The 17,942-nt window shown below is 28.6% G+C and overlaps 1 protein-coding gene across 13 annotated transcripts in view; it reads right to left on the reverse strand.

Annotated features, from left to right (window-relative positions):
* The window catches only part of LOC129907382 (PDZ and LIM domain protein Zasp), a 138,636-nt gene that overhangs the window by 24,681 nt on the left and 96,013 nt on the right, over nt 1-17,942 (reverse strand). For 11 of the 13 annotated variants that reach the window (XM_055983543.1, XM_055983546.1, XM_055983545.1 and 8 more), the window contains 7 exons: nt 12,728-12,879; nt 12,488-12,656; nt 12,029-12,162; nt 7,483-7,577; nt 6,058-6,457; nt 5,596-5,790; nt 2,448-2,559 (listed from right to left, as the gene is read on the reverse strand). In XM_055983543.1, the coding sequence (XP_055839518.1) occupies nt 2,448-2,559; nt 5,596-5,790; nt 6,058-6,457; nt 7,483-7,577; nt 12,029-12,162; nt 12,488-12,656; nt 12,728-12,879 (1,257 nt within the window). Of the gene's footprint in view, nt 1-2,447; nt 2,560-5,595; nt 5,791-6,057; nt 6,458-6,707; nt 6,874-7,482; nt 7,578-12,028; nt 12,163-12,487; nt 12,657-12,727; nt 12,880-17,942 lie in introns of all 13 variants that reach the window. The other 2 variants (XM_055983547.1, XM_055983544.1) reach the window with 1 other exon arrangement.

The raw sequence follows: 17,942 nt of genomic DNA on the forward strand, positions 1-17,942 counted from the left end.
ATTTCAACAACTTTCCACCAATAAAAACTTTATAAAAAAATTTGTATTTAAAAAAATTTAAGGAATTAAAAACAACTCGAAAGTTATTTTTTTTTTGCATTTCCTGGTATAGAATTTCTTTCGTGAGAATGGTTTTAGATTTCGAATTATTTGCTTGAATTCATTTGAGGTTATTTACATTTTAGTTGGATTTCAATGAATAATGATAAAATGAATCACAAAATTATCACACTTTTAATTTGATATTTGAAAGGTCTTGAATGCAAAAGGAATGGTCAAGTTCGTGTATTAGGTCAAGGTCATTGACGTGTCCTTAAAATTAAAAAAAAAAATATCCTTCAATGTGTAAAGCACATGTAATTGATATCAATTAGATACAATAAATTAAATTGAAAAACAAAATGAATCACAATAACGCAGAAACCCATCAACAGAGACCAAAAATTGAAAATTCCTTTTAAAACTCTTTTGTTTCAGGGGAAAAAAATGAATTATTCGACAGTGATTATGTAACTGACTTTGTACTTTTTTTTACAATATTTTTTTATATATTCAATATTTCGTTCGTTACTACAACAAGCACTTTAATATAAACTCTTTTATATTCGTTGACAAAAAAAATATTATTATTTTTATTTATTATTCTAGTGTCCGGCTACACGGACACCATCCGTACGCGTTGAAATGTCGAACTAAAAAAATCGCTGATAAATTTCATTTGCATTCTGCGATCTATGAGAGTTCAAAATACAAAAAAAAAAGAAAAAAAATTATATTTTTGTGTCGCCACATAAAATTGTTCTTTTTTTAAAAAGGTGTTGGTGCAATTGCCAATCTATTTGTGCACAGATGCACACCTTTAATTTGCAGGAAGCGAAGTTGCATCTGATGCAGAGTATAGGTACATTGAGAGTCATTATACAAGAGTATGCCCCGATTAAATAGAAAAGACGAAAAGCTAAATTTAAATTCTAGTTTTTCATGCCAGAAAAATTTTCTTTTAATCTTTTCTTTTTTTATATATATTTTTAAGTTGTTGTGGTTCATTTAGATTTTTTTAGTTAAGTGATTTACAAGAAAAGTTAATGGATACTTTTGGTCGCACTTACTTGCCCTGGGTTTTTCAATTGATGTAGACTATTTTCTGTCGAAGCATTAATTACAGGGTGTCCGGGAATGAGATAAGACAATTTTAGGGAATGATTCTTGGGTACATATATTCTAAGAAAAAAATTGTTCTACAGTAAAAAAGCTTATACTCTTTAGCCTTTGCGATGATTTAAGAAAACGCTTACTTTGGTAGGTATGCCTTTACTCATGTTAATGTTAATTTCTCCGTTAATACTTTTGACAGAAAGTTCATTAATGTCTTGATTTTTAGAAGAAATGTTAGTCTTTGGAACTGCATTTAAAAAAATGTTGATATTTTTTTCATTGCACAGATATTATTTTTTAAAGTTATTCATTTTTTCTTACCCATGGTAATTTTTGATTTTGGAGCCAATTTTCTTCGATAAATGTATGTTAAATATAGTGTTTTATAAATTTATTCTTATGAAGAAAATAAAACTGAACAAAAAATCCTTTAACTAGTTTTCAAAAATATCCATAGATTTTATGATATTTAGGAAAACCTGCACCAGGTAAAATCTTTAAAAAATGTGTTTTTTTGCTGTAGTCAAAAATGGGTAAGAATTGAAAATGCATTTTTGTTGTTTAAGTTTATTTCTATTTAAGACCTAGTTACAACAATTATTTAAAGTGTGCCCCAAAATTTCCTTATCGCATTCCGGGACACCCTGTATTTGGAAACAAAAATTATAGGTTTAAAACCTCTCTCAATTGAAGGGTAAGCTTCAGGCACCTAAAGTATTTTCTTGAATGATCCAAGCCGAAAAGTCTGTATTGCAAATTACAAAAACTTTAAAAACATACAAAATAAGGCATTGGCAACCATGTTTTATGATTAGGGGGTTTAGCTGTAGCACATTTGAGTTTTTTTTTGTTTTGCTTCAAATAAACTAAAGACGAGTATTTTTTATTTCTATTTTTTAAAAGTACTTTCGATTGAAAACTACATTGTAACCTCATCGTAATAGATTTGTTTTTTATTCGGTCTTTTTTTATGTAAAATTCAGACAAAAAAAGTTAAAAATAAAACTAAAAAAAAAAAAAATTGAACACGAATGCAATAAAAATTTACAGATTGTGTTCTAAATTCTTCACACCTGCATTAAATGTTCAAAGTTAAAAAAAAAAAAACATATAAAAACAACAACAACAAACTTTCAAAGTACACGTGGTTTTATAAAAAAATAAAATAGTTTTAGTTCACAACACTCACAAACTCAAAAACATTTTTTGTATTTTTTTTTATATTTAATCAACTTTGTTAGACAATTACTGTGTAGAGTTTTTATTTTTTTATTTTTTGTTGTTCTACTTACATTGCTAGGTGGTGCAGAGTACAAAGGGGTAGAAGTTCCATTAGTTGGAGAACCATTGTAACCGATGTTATTTAGAGCCGCGGAAATTGTTGAGGCACTCAGTTTGGTGTTTCTGTAAAAAAAAAATAAGAAATAAAATAAAAATTAAATTAAAACTATGATTGTAGGTGTGATTGCTTAAAAAAAAAAAATTGTAATCAAAGGCTTAAAAGAGGACAGATACATATATATATCACTTTAAGTGGAACGAAAATAGATTTTCTGTGGTGATTTGGATTGTTTGGCGAAAAAATTTATTTTATATAAAGGTGAGGGAAGCAATTAAGAATATTCTACCGCAATTATTTTTGTCATTCTTCAATGTCATTGTTTACAATTTTCTTATTGATTGCTTTGGCATTTTTTTTTAACTTTGGTTTTATTTAACTCAAAAATAAAAACTAATTTTAAAGGGGAATACAATTGATTTAAACAAAGGGGCGCCAATGTCAAGAATATTGGCAGGGTCTTTGAAAAAAAATGTGACAAGTTTTTTTCATTTGTGTTTGTATTTGATGCTTTTGATCAATATTATAAAAAAAAATCAGAAAAAATTAATTCGGTAAAATATTTAATACGTAGTTTAAAATTTGTTTCTTAAAACAAAACTTTCACAGATGTCACTCGGGCGATAGTAAATTTGGTACACAAATTGAAAATAATATTTTGTTTCGATACGACTAATTTGTGGCACACGTAAGGACTTTACACAGGAATTTATCAGGTGCAAGTTGTGAATCGAACTGCCTTCTGGATCAGACCAAATTCATTAATCTTAATTCAAATGTATTTATTTATTTACACTTAAGGCTCAACAAAATAAATCAAATGGTAATACTATTTGGTTCAACCCCGACTTCAGACAATTTAGTGTTTTTTTGAGAAATTTCGTACGTTCGATTAAATACAATAGGGTAGAGTCGTTAAGTTTCTGCCGTCTCCAGTTTCCGGCCACCTTTCGGTAAATCGTTATAACTAGTGATTAACTAAAAAATACCATTTGTTTTTTATGGATATGAAAACCCTAATGCAATATTTGGTTCCTCTACCATAACTTTTAAGGGTTTTTCGGTAGTAAGTTATAGCAACTGTTATAATAATATGGGTTGATAGATAAAAAACAGATATAACAGATTGATTTAAGATTTTTTGGAATCAGCATTAAAAAATACCATGAAATTATGTATCATATGTGTATATAATAGCATCGTCTACTTTTGCTAATTTTGAAAATCTCCATTTCGCGCTTTAACCTTCAAAATCGCGACTTGCGGACATGAGATTTTTCTAGACTATTGAGGTACGTATAGAATGCCAAAACGAAGGTATTGAGCAAAAACAATTTTTATTTGCATTCATTCCGAGGTTAAACCTTTATTTGACTGGATTATTACTCTTTGCGCTATGTCGGGCTTTTAATCAAAACCAACACTAAGTAGATGAAGAAATAAAAACAAAGATTTTGCTCATGTTGTATGTCGATTTGCATGTGGTTAAGCCCTTGCATATTTCGACTGCTTTAGCAATTAATGGATTTTCCTTAAATTCGGTACAGAAATTTTGAGAATTCGGAAGGTTTATTTTGTATTTTTTAATTAAAATTATAATAGGTACCGCCCATAAAACATTATTGAAATATTTCACTTAAATAAAAATCAACTTTTTGTATTCTTCTTTTTTTGGTTTGGTAAAACGTACCAAACCACAAGATCGTTTTTTAAACTTTTCGGTACAATATAATATAAATAATTCAAAACAAAAGTTTAAATAAGTATTATTTTGAATTTAAAAAATATATTGAACAGTTTTTGGAAAAATTAATTTTCTCGAAAACGGAAGGTACCTAAATACATTTAATTTTATTTTTTGGTGTTAGGTGTTGTTAGAAATATCATTCAAAATGGAATAGAAATTTTTGAAGTGAAAACCTCTTTAATATCGTAGTGATTTGGAACACGATGAAACGAAAAAGCTACAGGAAAAATCAATTGATTATAACTTTTTTGTTTTAATAGATGAATGAAATTTATACTATAATTTTACAAAATTTCAATTAATTTCATATATTCAAAATCCTGAGATAGCTTTGAAAATATGTTCTTTTTCTAAATATGAAAAACTTGATAAATACCTCAAAACACCTGTGGAGATCTGTTGCCGATAACCAGCCACTAATGTAGGAAGTACCGTAATCTCAGTTTGAAATTTCGACATGGTTGGCTTTAAAAAAATTCTTAAATTTTTTTGCAGGCATGGTAGAAATATGATTGAAGCTTTATATAAAAGGTGAAATAATAAGCTTTCAGATAATATAAAATTTATTATAGGTTGTCATTAAAAAAAAAGATTTAATGGTGTTAGAAGAGAAAAAAGATTGAAACATCATATTAAAGTTTAAATAATAAGCCTTCAGGTGATATAAAATATATTTAATATAAAATAATCGACTTTAAAGTGATGGAACAAAAAAAAAATGATTTTCATGCTTTTTTGATTGGCTTCAAAAAATTCTAGCTCTTTTTGTAGATGTCGAACAGACATGATTGAAGAAAATATTTAAAGCTTAAATAATATGCTTTCATATACAATATAAAATTTATTATAGCTTAACATATAAAAAAATATTTAGGTAGGTTAAAAACGGCTACAAAATTTTTCTAAAAATGGTTTTTCGACCTCAAATTTTAAAAATCGTTTTTAATTTTTTCTTTGGAGGAGGAAGCGTAAATATGTTTTTTTTAAATTTTTTTAATTTAACATTAAGGGCATTCAGCGCTAAAACGACCTAACCCCAAAAAATTCGTTTTGAAAAAGGGTTTTAAGGAAAATCATATTTTAAGGGTTTCTTTTTAAAAAATATTATTTACTTTTCAGTAAAAAAAAAATAGCAAAATCAAAAATAAGTTCCTAAATTCAAGTTTTCTTTTGAAAGTTCAATCTTATAAATTCTCATAAAAAAGAAAACAAAACTTAAGAACAAGTTTTTATATTAAAATTAGTTCAAAATTAAATATAAAATATCTTTTAATATAAAAAAAAAACATTTTTTTAAGTGTATGAAGGAAACTAAGAAAATAATAAAAAAAAAAAAACAAACAAATATACTTACGGCTTAATTGGCACAGGAACATATCCTTCAGTTCCACTTGGTGGATTTTGTGAAGCAGCCAAGCGAGCATGGATATCACAATACAATTTGTTGTTGAAATTGTAGTATCCTTGATTTTTCAACGAAGTGCCACAGGTAGCGCACTTAAAGCATTCAACGTGAAGGTTCTTATCCTTGATGCGGACGAAAACACCACTGAATTGTGTTGTGTTTGTAGAAGTTGAACAAAAAAGGATAAAAAACAAAAGAAACAAAATAAAACATGAGAATTAAGAGAATTTCGCATAAAATTCAACATTTTTCAGGAATAAAAAAGGATTGGATGAGGAGAATAAATTTTAACACACAAGCCTTCAATTCGTATATAGAGACGACTCTGCAATATATTTTAAATTCCAAAAAAACAAAAAAAAAGAAAGAAAGAGAGAGAACACAATTTGCTACAAAAATTCGTATTCTTACACAATTCCTACACCACAAATGGCACACTGCGGCAAATTGGTCAGTGGCTTCTGTTCTCGAGGAGCTACTCCTGCTGCAATTGCAGCCGCTTCCAATTCGGCTTTGTATTCGGGTGATTGCAGTGCCGGACAAACCGGTGCAATTATCAACCTAGGATCAATGGTTGGAGTGGTGGTCGAAGGTGGCTTCTCCTCGGCGGCATCGCCTCTTCTCGACTCGGGATGGTGACTGGGCAGACTGGGTCGATGCGAAGCACTCGGCGCCAGGGTATTCTGTTGTAATGGAGTCCCAATTCGTTCATCGTGTGGTTTTGATGATGCTGGTGTCACAGGTCGCGATGGTCGTTGTCCTCCTATTGCATGGCTGTGTGTCCAGTAGAAGTTCGCCGGACTTCTGGGTTCTTTAAATTTTTTGTTTTTTAAGTTAGTTTTTCATTTTTTCCATTTTTAATTGCAACATGATAACGGTTCAATGTGACACAATAAAAATATATAACACTCATATACACGCAACAAGGAGTTATTTAAATTCAGTAAAAAACAACGAAAAAGGTTTGTGTGTTTTTTTGTGGTGATAGTGGGGATTTAAGGATCAAGGATTAAGTTCAATATAAAATGAGTTTTTTTTTTTTTTATTTTTGTTGGACTTACACAATGAGACGTTCACATTCTGTGCAAATGTTTTGTCCAGTTGGAAGTCCGCCAGTGCTTGGGGGCTTTGGACGATCGACTGGGGCTTTCACATGCCGAGTTACGTTTGACTGATTTTGGCTTGGTATGTGATTGTTGATTATTTGTGGTGGATTGTGGTGTTGAACTGGATTTTTATTATTAACAAAAAAAAAAAACACACAAAAAATAATTAAACAAAAAATTAGACACATGAAAGAGTGATTAATAGAAATAATATGAAGACACTTAAACATATAGGAAATATCACCTTTCTTGAAATGTAAATAAAAGAATTAAAAATAAATTAAAAATAAAAATAAACTTTCTCATTTTATATTTAGAGAAATAAATAATCCGTTTTAGTATTGAAATAGAAAAGAAAAAAAAAATGTATTTGTTGATCAAAATTATAATTTCAAGGTCTTATTGTGATCTTTTTAAAAAAAATTCTGGCAAAATTCCAAAAAAAAGTCACAAAATAATAAATAAGAAAGCACGTTTTAGATGCTCTCGTTCTTAAAGTGAAATTGATATACTTGGTATACAAAATAATAAATTCGTCTGTCTTTATAGATTTTTTTTAAGGATGCATGCGAAACATTAATTTTTTTAAGGATAACATAGATTTGACATATATTTTTTCTTTTTTTTCAATCTAATATTTGATCCAAAACAAAAAGATTACGATTTCCATTTAATGCATATAAAATACTTGCTAGTTCGTAGTAATGATCGCTTTTAAAATTCATATTACCTGGTTCATGTTCACCGGTTTCTTCTTCTTGCAAGAATTTCAATACTTCAGACTTATCGCCTGAGTATTGTTTTTCGTTTTTCTTGAAGTTGATTCTGTAATTTAAAGATATTGTGTTAAGTAATGATGTTTTTTGTATTTATCGAAAAAATTGCACCACAGAAGAAGAAATAAAAAAGCTATGCACTTTTGAGGTTTAAGAAAAATATAAACTACGGCTTTGACAGTTTTCATGTCTCAAATTGACTAACATTTTTTTTTTGTACGTATACATCTAACATGTCTAATTATACCAATGTCATGACCTTAAACACCAAAAAATATGTCAGTTAAGTTGAGAATTAAATTGGTGATAAAATTGTTTAACATTAACAACGCAAGTTTTTTGATACAAAAAAAAGGTTACCATACACCATAGTGACCAACTATAGAATCAAAATTTTTATGCAAAATAGTATCTTTTAGAAATTTGCTTCGTTTTCAAGATTTTTGTATAAAACGAGATGAAATATATCAGAATATCGCTGTTACCTGATTGAGTCCCTGTGACGTATGTGGAACTTTTTTTTCTTCAGAAAATTATTAGCTCTAAATAGAAAAGCTATAAACTGATGAATATCATATTTTATGATTCACTGCCGATATTTTATCTATTTTTTTAAAATTATCAAGTTTTTAGGAGGGATATAAAAAAGGTTGAAAAAAATGCAAAAAAAATGGGAGACATTTTAATTTTATATTAATTATGTGTCTATTTTAATAAGAAACATCTTTTAACAGGTCAAATTTATAGATTGGATTTTGGATTTCTTAAATAAAACTTAATTTAACGACTGGGTAGCTCTTGTTGCAAAAATTGTGTATAAAGTTTATGGTTAAAAAAATTTAAAATAAAAGTAATTGAAGAATAATTTCAAGTAAATTTTATAAAAAAAAGTTATAGAAAAATGTAAAACTAATGTACTACCTAAAATTTGTTTTTTTTTTCGAATAACTTAAACATTTTCTTAAATGATTTTTAGTTCCAAACGATTAATACCATTTAATTTTTTAATAACAAGGAAATTTTATATATTTCTTGCCTCAAAATAGTTTTTCTTAAAAAAAAAATTGCTAAATACTATTGAGAAAAATGTAAAGGGTTCTAATTTTTTGAGAAGTTGTATTCACAAGTGAAAAATTGAATCGTTTATTTCAAAAACAGCATAAGTCCATGAGCACTAACTTTTCAGGAGCAAAAAAAAACTGTTTTTTATGTTTAAACTCCACTTTAGAGTATTCCGAGTTATAATCTACATAGCTAAAGACGCAATTAAAAACCTTAAAAATAAAAACAGTTTTTCAAGTCTTAGCGGGTTTTTAAGCCTTTTAAAGTCGCTGGACTTATGTCGTTTCTTAAATAAAGGAATTTTTGTTGGTAAAACTTTTGTTTTCGTCTAGCTATAGCTTTTGAACCCTGCTTCTGATTTTAATAAATAATAATAGTAGTAGATAGAGTTAAAATTTTTATCTCTTTATTGATGTATGATTGCTGGCAAAATAATTTAAAACTGGTAAAAAGTCATGTATTTGTCAAAAATGTTGTCACAATTTTTCTTTTTCTTTTTTTTTAATTTTTGGTTCAAAAATTAAATAAAATAATCATTTTTATCAAAAATCAAAACCGACTGCCATGGATCAAAACTGTATTTTATGGTTTTTCTCATAGTTTCTATCGCCAGAACTGAGTGAATTGAAATGGAACCACACTGCAGCCACCAGCTTTCGAATACAAAAAGAATTATCAAAATTGGTTCAGTCCGTGAAAAGTTATATGAGTTAACAAACATAAAAAAAAAAATACAGACGAATATTGCTCAATCAAATGCATCCTCTCAAAAGTGACGAACAAAATTCGAAATTTTCTTACATTTTTTATAAATTCATCGCAACTAAAATTTTTGTTAAGTTCGAATTCGAATTTCTGTATGTATTTGGTTTTCTAAGCCAATTTTCTACTGATTTTGATACAAAAAATAATTCGTTTGGTTTTGAAATAAGTATTATTTTTAGAATATAGTTTTGACAGTTTTGTTTTAAAAACATAAAAGTACTTTAAATTGATGTTGAAGTTGGGTAAAATAACAAAAAAAAAAAAATGGAAATCTTGTAGTTTGTCTTTGTTTGTCTCTTACATTGCTGAAAAGGTCTAAACGTTTTCTGTCCAAAACTGTATAAAATAATTAAAAATGGGTAAAAATTTGACGAAAATAAATTTTTTTCAATGGGTGAAGCTCCAAAAAACCGGTTTTTGACTCTACACCAGATTTTGAGGGTGTTACGGTGTTTTTAAATACCGTTTCTTGATCAGAGCAACTAGCTCTAAAAAACTCGAAAGGTCTCCATCCGCACACAGTGTTATCAATAGAAACATGAAATCAAAATTTCAAAGAAAAAAATCTTACGAGTATGAGTTTGTCAAAAAAAATATAGCTTTACTTTAACTCGAAACCAGCTTTAAGATGGTACAACCGTTATATAATCTTGAAATGTGACTGTATAGAGGCACAGCGTAAAGTCTATAATCCATTTAAATTCTTTTTTTTAGTTTTGGCTGGCTGGCTTCACCCTAAAATATACAACGCAACGTATTCAAAATCACAAATTTAAAAAAAAAAATTGAAGAAATGATTTTTAATATTTAAAAAAATGACGTAAAAACACATATTAAGTGATGGAAGCCATAGAACATTAAAGGTTTTTAGATCTGCAACAGCTTAAACTTGCAAAAGTTTTTAAAGCTGCAATAATAATAACTTGCAAAACATAGAGTCTTGATGTTGACATTTTTTGAAATTTTTATTTTGTTGCATCCAAAACAGGATGTCGAAAATTTATAATTTTCATTTTGATTTAACTAAAATTTCAGAAAAGATCACAATAAACTTATAAACTCTTGTATTTATCTTAAACTAAACTAAAATAAAATGCACTGGGTCGCACGAACTTGCTCTTAGAGTTAAAGTTGCTTAAATTTTTAAGACTTTTTATATAGAAATTTGGGAAAAAAATTAAATTCGTTTTTTAAAAAAATAAAATAAAATCTGAAATCATATTGCCCTTCAAAACAAGTATGCAGTTTTGATTGATATATTAAGATGCATTTTTAGACGAAAAATTTTCAAAATCGTTAGAGCCGTTTTTTTAAAAACTAATTTTTTATAAATAATTTTTTTGAAAAAAAGTTTTAAAATATAATTGGTATGCCATTTTGTAGAAATCAGTAATCAACATCTAAAACCAATATTTCAAAAAAATTCAATTTCCGGTTTTTGAAAATTTGATTTTTCAAAAAAAATCCAAAAATTATTTTTTTCCATATTTTATTTTTGGCTTATACTTGAATCATATAAATGCTTCTTTACAAAAAGTTTCGTTGAAATCGAATAAGCACTTTCGGAGTTAATCAGATTTGAAAAAAAAAAACGGTTTTATGGCAGGTACCGTTAATACCTAGTGATTTTCAAAAAAATTTTTTTTATTAAAAGATAGACCTTGTCTTTAAACTTATATTTTTGAATTTTTTTAAACAAAATCGCTGGAGCCGTTTTTGAGAAATTTCAATTTTACTAAAATCGGTATATGACAAGTACCATTATTTTTGGTCCAAAAAAATTAATTCCAAAAACCCCTCTGTAGAGTCGCCAAATAATGCTATATACCAAGTTTGACATCAATCGGTCCATCCGTTTAGACTGTAGCTTCGTTTACAGACAGACAGACTGACAGACGGACTTCCGCGACCCACTTTTTTGGCATTCTCTACCATCGTAATGTCATGGAAAAATGCTATCTCAACTTTTTTTTTGTACGAATGCATAACTTGATATAATAGTACCTATATCGCAAGTAAAAATCATAACATAGCTTACAGATTAAATTTGAACTTTCCCTACACGAGTTAGAGTTGTTAAAAAATGCATTGATAAATTTCTATTGATATATATGTCAATATGCGTTACATCGATGGGACGCAACCCACAAACAAGAGTGTCCATTATTCTCAACTACTTAACGTTATCATTTTTATATATCTAGACGATTTAAGACAAAACTTTCATTAATCATAAAACTGAAAAAAAAAACCATTTATTGAATAATAATGGGGTAACTGTGGCGTATACTTGTTATTTTTCTTCATATTACGAGTATTTCTCTCTTTAAAAACTTCTATTATGGAAGTTACATTATTTTTTTTTCTTTTCACAATAATATCTCTATCAACTCTAACTGCCTCTCCTTAAAGGACCTATAAGCAACTCAATTCCCTTATTTTTTTTTTTTAACGTTTCCTATTAGAATATCCTGCTGATGGAAATAATATTACCGCTCTAAAAAAAAAGAATAAAAAATGATTTCCTTCCTCCCTTCATATAACCTGTGCCTTTCCAACCCACTATTTCACAATACTTTTCATTCTGTTTTCCTATGGAAAACATCAGTCTATTAATTTTCTTCTTCTTGTGCATATTTCTTCATTTTCTACTCCTCCTCCGATATAACCTACCCAAGAACACCACCAGCAAGAACTTCAGCTTGAGCTGAAAGAGTTTCCGCAATAGTTTCATCACTGTAAATGCCAACTGGGGTATTGTACTGCTTATTGACAATGCTCTTCACTTGACCATCGTTTCCATTAACCTAAATGCAATGAAAGAAGAAGAAGAAAAAAAAAATAAAATAATCGATTCTTGAGAAATAAATATAAGTTTCATCATTTTTCTTGTTTTTTTTTTCTACTCTCTCTTATCCACAAGGACCTGCTGGAGAACAATGAAGGATATTAACAGTAATGATGATGATAACGATGGCGGTGTAAGAAGTATTTTCCCCCCTCCTTTCACTATCATCATCGGACAAAACTTTCGCATAACATCCTCTTTCTATCTCCTCTTATTCTCTCAATCTCAATGATTGCGGTCCATTTCGGAAGAAAAAAAAAAAAAAAAAAAATCCACATCCTTACCGAGTTGAAAGGACGAGCAGAGTTATTGTATCCACTGCCAATATGATGAACCTCTTGTTGTTTGTGAGCTAGAGAAGTTTTCGTCACTGTTTGGCCATATGGTGAGTGTGGGTTTGGGGATGGCAACTGACCAGTTGGGGTAACGGATGGGCGCCATGTCATACCTCCCCTAAAACACAAATTAAAACAGGATATTTGAAAATATATTCATCCAATCAACTCATTGTACAAAACACCTACCTTTGGACTGTGACGATGAAATTGTTGCCAGACCTTACGACAAGATCCTGAGCATCTTTGTGTCGCAGATTGTAGACATCGACGTCGTTAATTTTAATGACAGCATCGCCTGGCAATAGACCAGCTTGTTCAGCTAAACTACCGCTATTTATCTGTGGAAGGAAAGAAAGGACATCAATTTGTTATTCGTTTTTTTTTTTTTTAATTTTATTTTTTTCTTCTTTGTATTTCACAATATTATAAAGCTGCAGTGAGTAATTAATTTTTTGTTTTTTTTTTTATTTTTTATAATATTTTCTCAACTTAATAAGGGACAGAGTTACTGCAATTAAAACTCCAATTAAGGATGCAAAAAGGATATTTAAATTTTCTTTTCATGTCACCACCGACCGTCGATATTGTGATGGGGTTTACTTTCATAGAAACCGACCGACCATGATGGTTATGGATACCCTAAAACAATAACAAGGGTCTTGTTCATTATAAAATGGAAGAAAGGCAAAACTTTCGTGTCATAAACTGCTTTATATAGAAAAAAAAAACTATCTTCTGGAGGAAAAATTTTCGTTTAATGACTTTTATTTTCTTGTTCAAAATAAAATTGTTTGGATAATTGAATTTGTACGATTTTGTTGGAAATATTGCAGGGATTTGTGAAAATAAATTTATATTCAGACAAAGGACATGACCGCTGCATGCAGTTTGTTGTTTAATCAACAGAAATCACTAAGAAAATTACACCAAAAAAAGGATTAAAATAATTCATTCATGACTAGGAACAATAATTTAAGATTCATTGATTTTGTTTTAAATTAATTTGTTTCAAATTTTTGACCCCATTGAAGAGACAATAATTTAATTTTATCCAAACAAGAGTTTCAAAAATGTCATACTTTTATTTTGCCGAATCACACCAGGCAATTTCTTAAAAGTATGCAACATAAACATTTTCATTCATATTGTCTGTTTCACACGAGCATATTGAAGACAAAATTTGTTGCATACATTTAGGAATTCGATGATCGACTATTACATTAAGGTGTTCCGAATTTGTTTTTCAAAGTTTAACACACACAGCGTGTTTTAGGAAAAATAAAAAGTTGTGTGTTCCATTATGGAAAACATTCAATTTAGGTGATGAAGTTATGGAATGTTTTCATATTGAAATTTGTAAAGGACATTTAAAGAAGTACCTATTAAATTAATAAAAAAATAAGAGATTCTGCTGGTCAAAATTAGCGGAACGCCAACATAAATTTAAATGATCGTATCATGACAAAAAAACAAGAAGCACGTAATAGCTACATTCTTCTAGTTTTAGGACTTTATAATTAAATATTTTATTTCTAATGGTAAAATAGCTAAATCGTTGGAATTGTTCAAAAGCGAAAATGTTACATTTTTTTTTTATTTTTACTTTTTTCTTTAAAAAGTGGGAAAGTTTTTTGTGATAAAATAAAATTATTATTTTTAAAAAGGCTATTTATTTGGCTTTAAGTTTTTTGAAGTGAAAACTTCTTTCGTATCGTAGTGATTTGAAACAAGATGAAACGAAAAAGCGACACGAAAAATTAATTGATTATAACTTTTTTCTTTTAATAGATAGATGAATGAAATTAATACTGTAGATAGTTAATACAATAGACTATAAATGGACAAAATTTCAATCAACTTCATATTCAAAATCTTGAGATAAGGGTGAAAATATAATATTTTATCAAACACGTTATATCTTTTGATCAAGAGCATATACAAATTTGATTTAAAGTTAATACGCATGCCGATAATATCACCTTTCATTTGATATATCACACATAACGGTACGTGCTCTACAAGTTAAACAATTGTTAATTGAAAAACTTGAGAAGTTTATCGAAACACCGGTGGAGATCTCAGATCTGTTGCCGATGACCAGTCACCAGTGTAGGAAGTACCGTAATCTCAGTTTGAAATTTCGACACGGTTGACTTTAAAAAATTCTTACTTTTTTTGTAAGCATCATAGAAATATGATTGAAGCCTCATTTAAAAGATGAAATAATAAAATTGATTATATAAAAATTAATATAGGCTGCAATTTAAAAAAATGGATTTAATGGTGTTAGAAGAGAAAAAAAGAATGAATTTTTTGCTTTTTTTGAGAAAACTGATCGGGTTCAAAAAATTCTAGCTCTTTTTGTAGATGTTGTACCTATAGAGAGACATGGTTGATATAAATATTTCGAGCTGAACAATAAGCTTTCGGATGATATAAAATTAATTGTAAGTTGTCATAAAAAATGAATTTAAAGGTGATAAAACAAAAAGAGTTGGATATTTTCGTTTTTTTTTTTTCAAGAAAAAATATTTTTTAAGGTTTCACTTCTACCGCGTGTGAATTGCACACATGTTTTTTTTTTTTTCAAACTTATACGATTTTTAGACTGCAATATCAGTCATCATAACCATACTTTTGAATTTGACTATCAATATCTCAATAACGGATCAATTTACAGAAAATTTAAGGAAACATTTAAAAACTTCATTAAATTCTCAACAAAGAAATTAAGCTTACTTTGTTAAAAAATATGTTTTCCTACATTTGAGATCAATTTAAAAAAGATATCAAAATAGACATTATTCTATGTTTTTTTTTTATAACAATGTTGATAAGATTTAACTGAGTCTCAATTATTGAAGCTTAATATACCTTAAATTAATCTGCAAGGTTTCAGATTTATTCATCAAACAGTTTTTCTGTTGTGAGGGTTTGAATTGTAAATGACTGTAAATGACTTAATTGTAATCACTTTTTTAAGAGCAAAATCAAATTCTTTTGAGTTTATTCGGACATTTTATTATTGAATACCGTTTAAATTTTAAATAAACCAAAGAAAAATCAAAAGTTAAAAAACAAACAAAAAAAAATCATACCATTTTTGGATACTTTCCATTTTTTTGAAAATTTTTGATTTTTCTTTGGTTTATTTAAAATTTAAACTGTATTTTGGATTTTGTTTAATTGCATTTATGAACTTTTTCTTCAAAATAGCATTCAAGTTTTTTTTTTTGAAAATGTTATTAAAAATTTGGTAAAGAAAAAAATTTTCAAGAAAAAACCGGCTCTCAATATTTTGAAATATTTTTTTTTTCTTAAAGCCTGTCTTAACAAAAGAAATCGAATAAAATACAACATTTGATTTAGTAAGAAGGTAAGTTTAAAAGTTTAGAGCTTCGTATATTATAACCCTAGGATATTGAATTTTCACACGACAATATTTCCACAGGAATGAAAAGTTCAATGGAAAAAATATCCAATTCAGATTTTTTACTAGGTACTTAAAATAATTTTACTAAGTTTCAATAGAAGATCCTGCTTGAATGGACAAAATGAGATTGAAATCATTCGTTTCCGTAAACAAATTTTAAATCAATTTTTCAAAAGGAGTGAAATATTGTTTATTTTTCATTTTTACCAAAAAATGAGTTGATATTAAAACGATGCTTACAAAGTACATAGTTCAAAAATAAATAATTGGCATTACCAAGTTAGTTTTGTTGTTTGTTAGCTCATGTAATTTCCTTTTTTAATTTTTTTTTTTTTGTTTTCGAGTATTTCCGATCCAGTTCTAGATTCATATTCATATGTAGTTCAAATGTACCTTCTTATGCATTCCGTTCTACTGTCTTAGGTTATTTACATTCATCATCAAGTAGGTACATTTAACTTAAGTCCTAAAGGCATCCGAAAATATTTCGGATATGAATTAAATTCCTGCAAACATCCTCCAGAGGAAGCTTTTGCGAAGAAATGAGGTCCTTATTTAATTCAAAAACAGCATATTTATTCTCAACACTAGATCCAATTAGTGTACCTCATTGCACTAATTCTCTTCTTCATCCAAGTAGGTTAGTAACCTATGTACGAACAAGAGCGTCGTCGTTGGTAGCAGAGTTAACATGAATGTATGTTATAGGGTACCTTAATTCTCTAATTGGGGTACGATATAAATATTTTATTTTATATAAATCCCCTTTACACATGTAAGCATGGCACCTTCATCGTTATATAGCACTGAATTAATTTCGTATCCTTATAAATGTATGTTTCCTAAAGGATATGTGTGTAAGGTACCTACACTTGAATGTGTGTGTGTATTAAGTTAATGGAGCAACTTTATCCAATTTAAATATTATTACCCTACCATTTCTCGAATAATAGACCATTTAATTGACGCAGGATTCATTAGAGTAAAATCCTTGCGACATATAAAATGAGATTAGGCATGCCTCAGTATCAGCCTTCTGCAGATGGAAAGATATTGTTTACACGTTTAATGAATAGAATTTGAAAATTCAACAAGAATTTCTCTAGGATGCGTCCTCTACCTCTTTTATATCTTATCATGTGAGTGTGTGCCTGCTGCGAATAAGGATGTCATCGTTTTTATTTTGATCGTGCGATGTAGCAAGTGTTTTGGATTGTCTTGAATAAAAATAAAAAAAAATACATGATAAGCTAAAATTCTTCATGATACAAGGACACCAATATCCTGCTCCTACACACATGCTCATCTATTATAGTCCTAAAAACAAGGACCAATTAATAAAGGGAGAGTGTCACATCTGGTATCATTTTATGGTGTTGAATATGTGATTAGTAGGGAAATGATGCAGGCATCAGGATGAGAGACAGCAGGACTCTCCATGGGAGAGCGAGAGACCGAAATGATACTGATAAAGTTTTCCTGACCTAAAACTGTAATAAATATTAGATTAAGACCGGGAACTGTTATATATAAAGATACACTAAGTCTATGTGATGTGGGTGGTTGTGGTGAAGGATAATAAATATAAATATTTAAAATGGTACCCCGTGTCGGTTCGTATACACACAATGATTGAGTGGCAAAACTTTTTGATTGTACAAGCAACACCACCACCCGAAGAGAGAAAGAGAGAGAGATACCTACTCTGATTAGATGGAAATGATAGGTATATTGTGTGTATGTCGTAATGTCGTTGTTTTATAAATTAGCATCCTTTGAAGGGGATTAGATATTAAAGGAAAGATTGTTTTGCCTTTTTTTTATGTTGTTGTTGTTGTTGTTATTTTGTGAAGGAGTAGGATATAAAGTGTAATGAATTGTCAATCTTTACGACAAACTTGATCCTTGGACAAATTTTTGAAAAGGATATACTTAGAGGGTAAGCTTAAATTAAATAAATTTTGACCG

This window comes from Episyrphus balteatus, chromosome 1 (assembly GCF_945859705.1).
Source record: "Episyrphus balteatus chromosome 1, idEpiBalt1.1, whole genome shotgun sequence".
NCBI lineage: Eukaryota > Metazoa > Arthropoda > Insecta > Diptera > Syrphidae > Episyrphus > Episyrphus balteatus.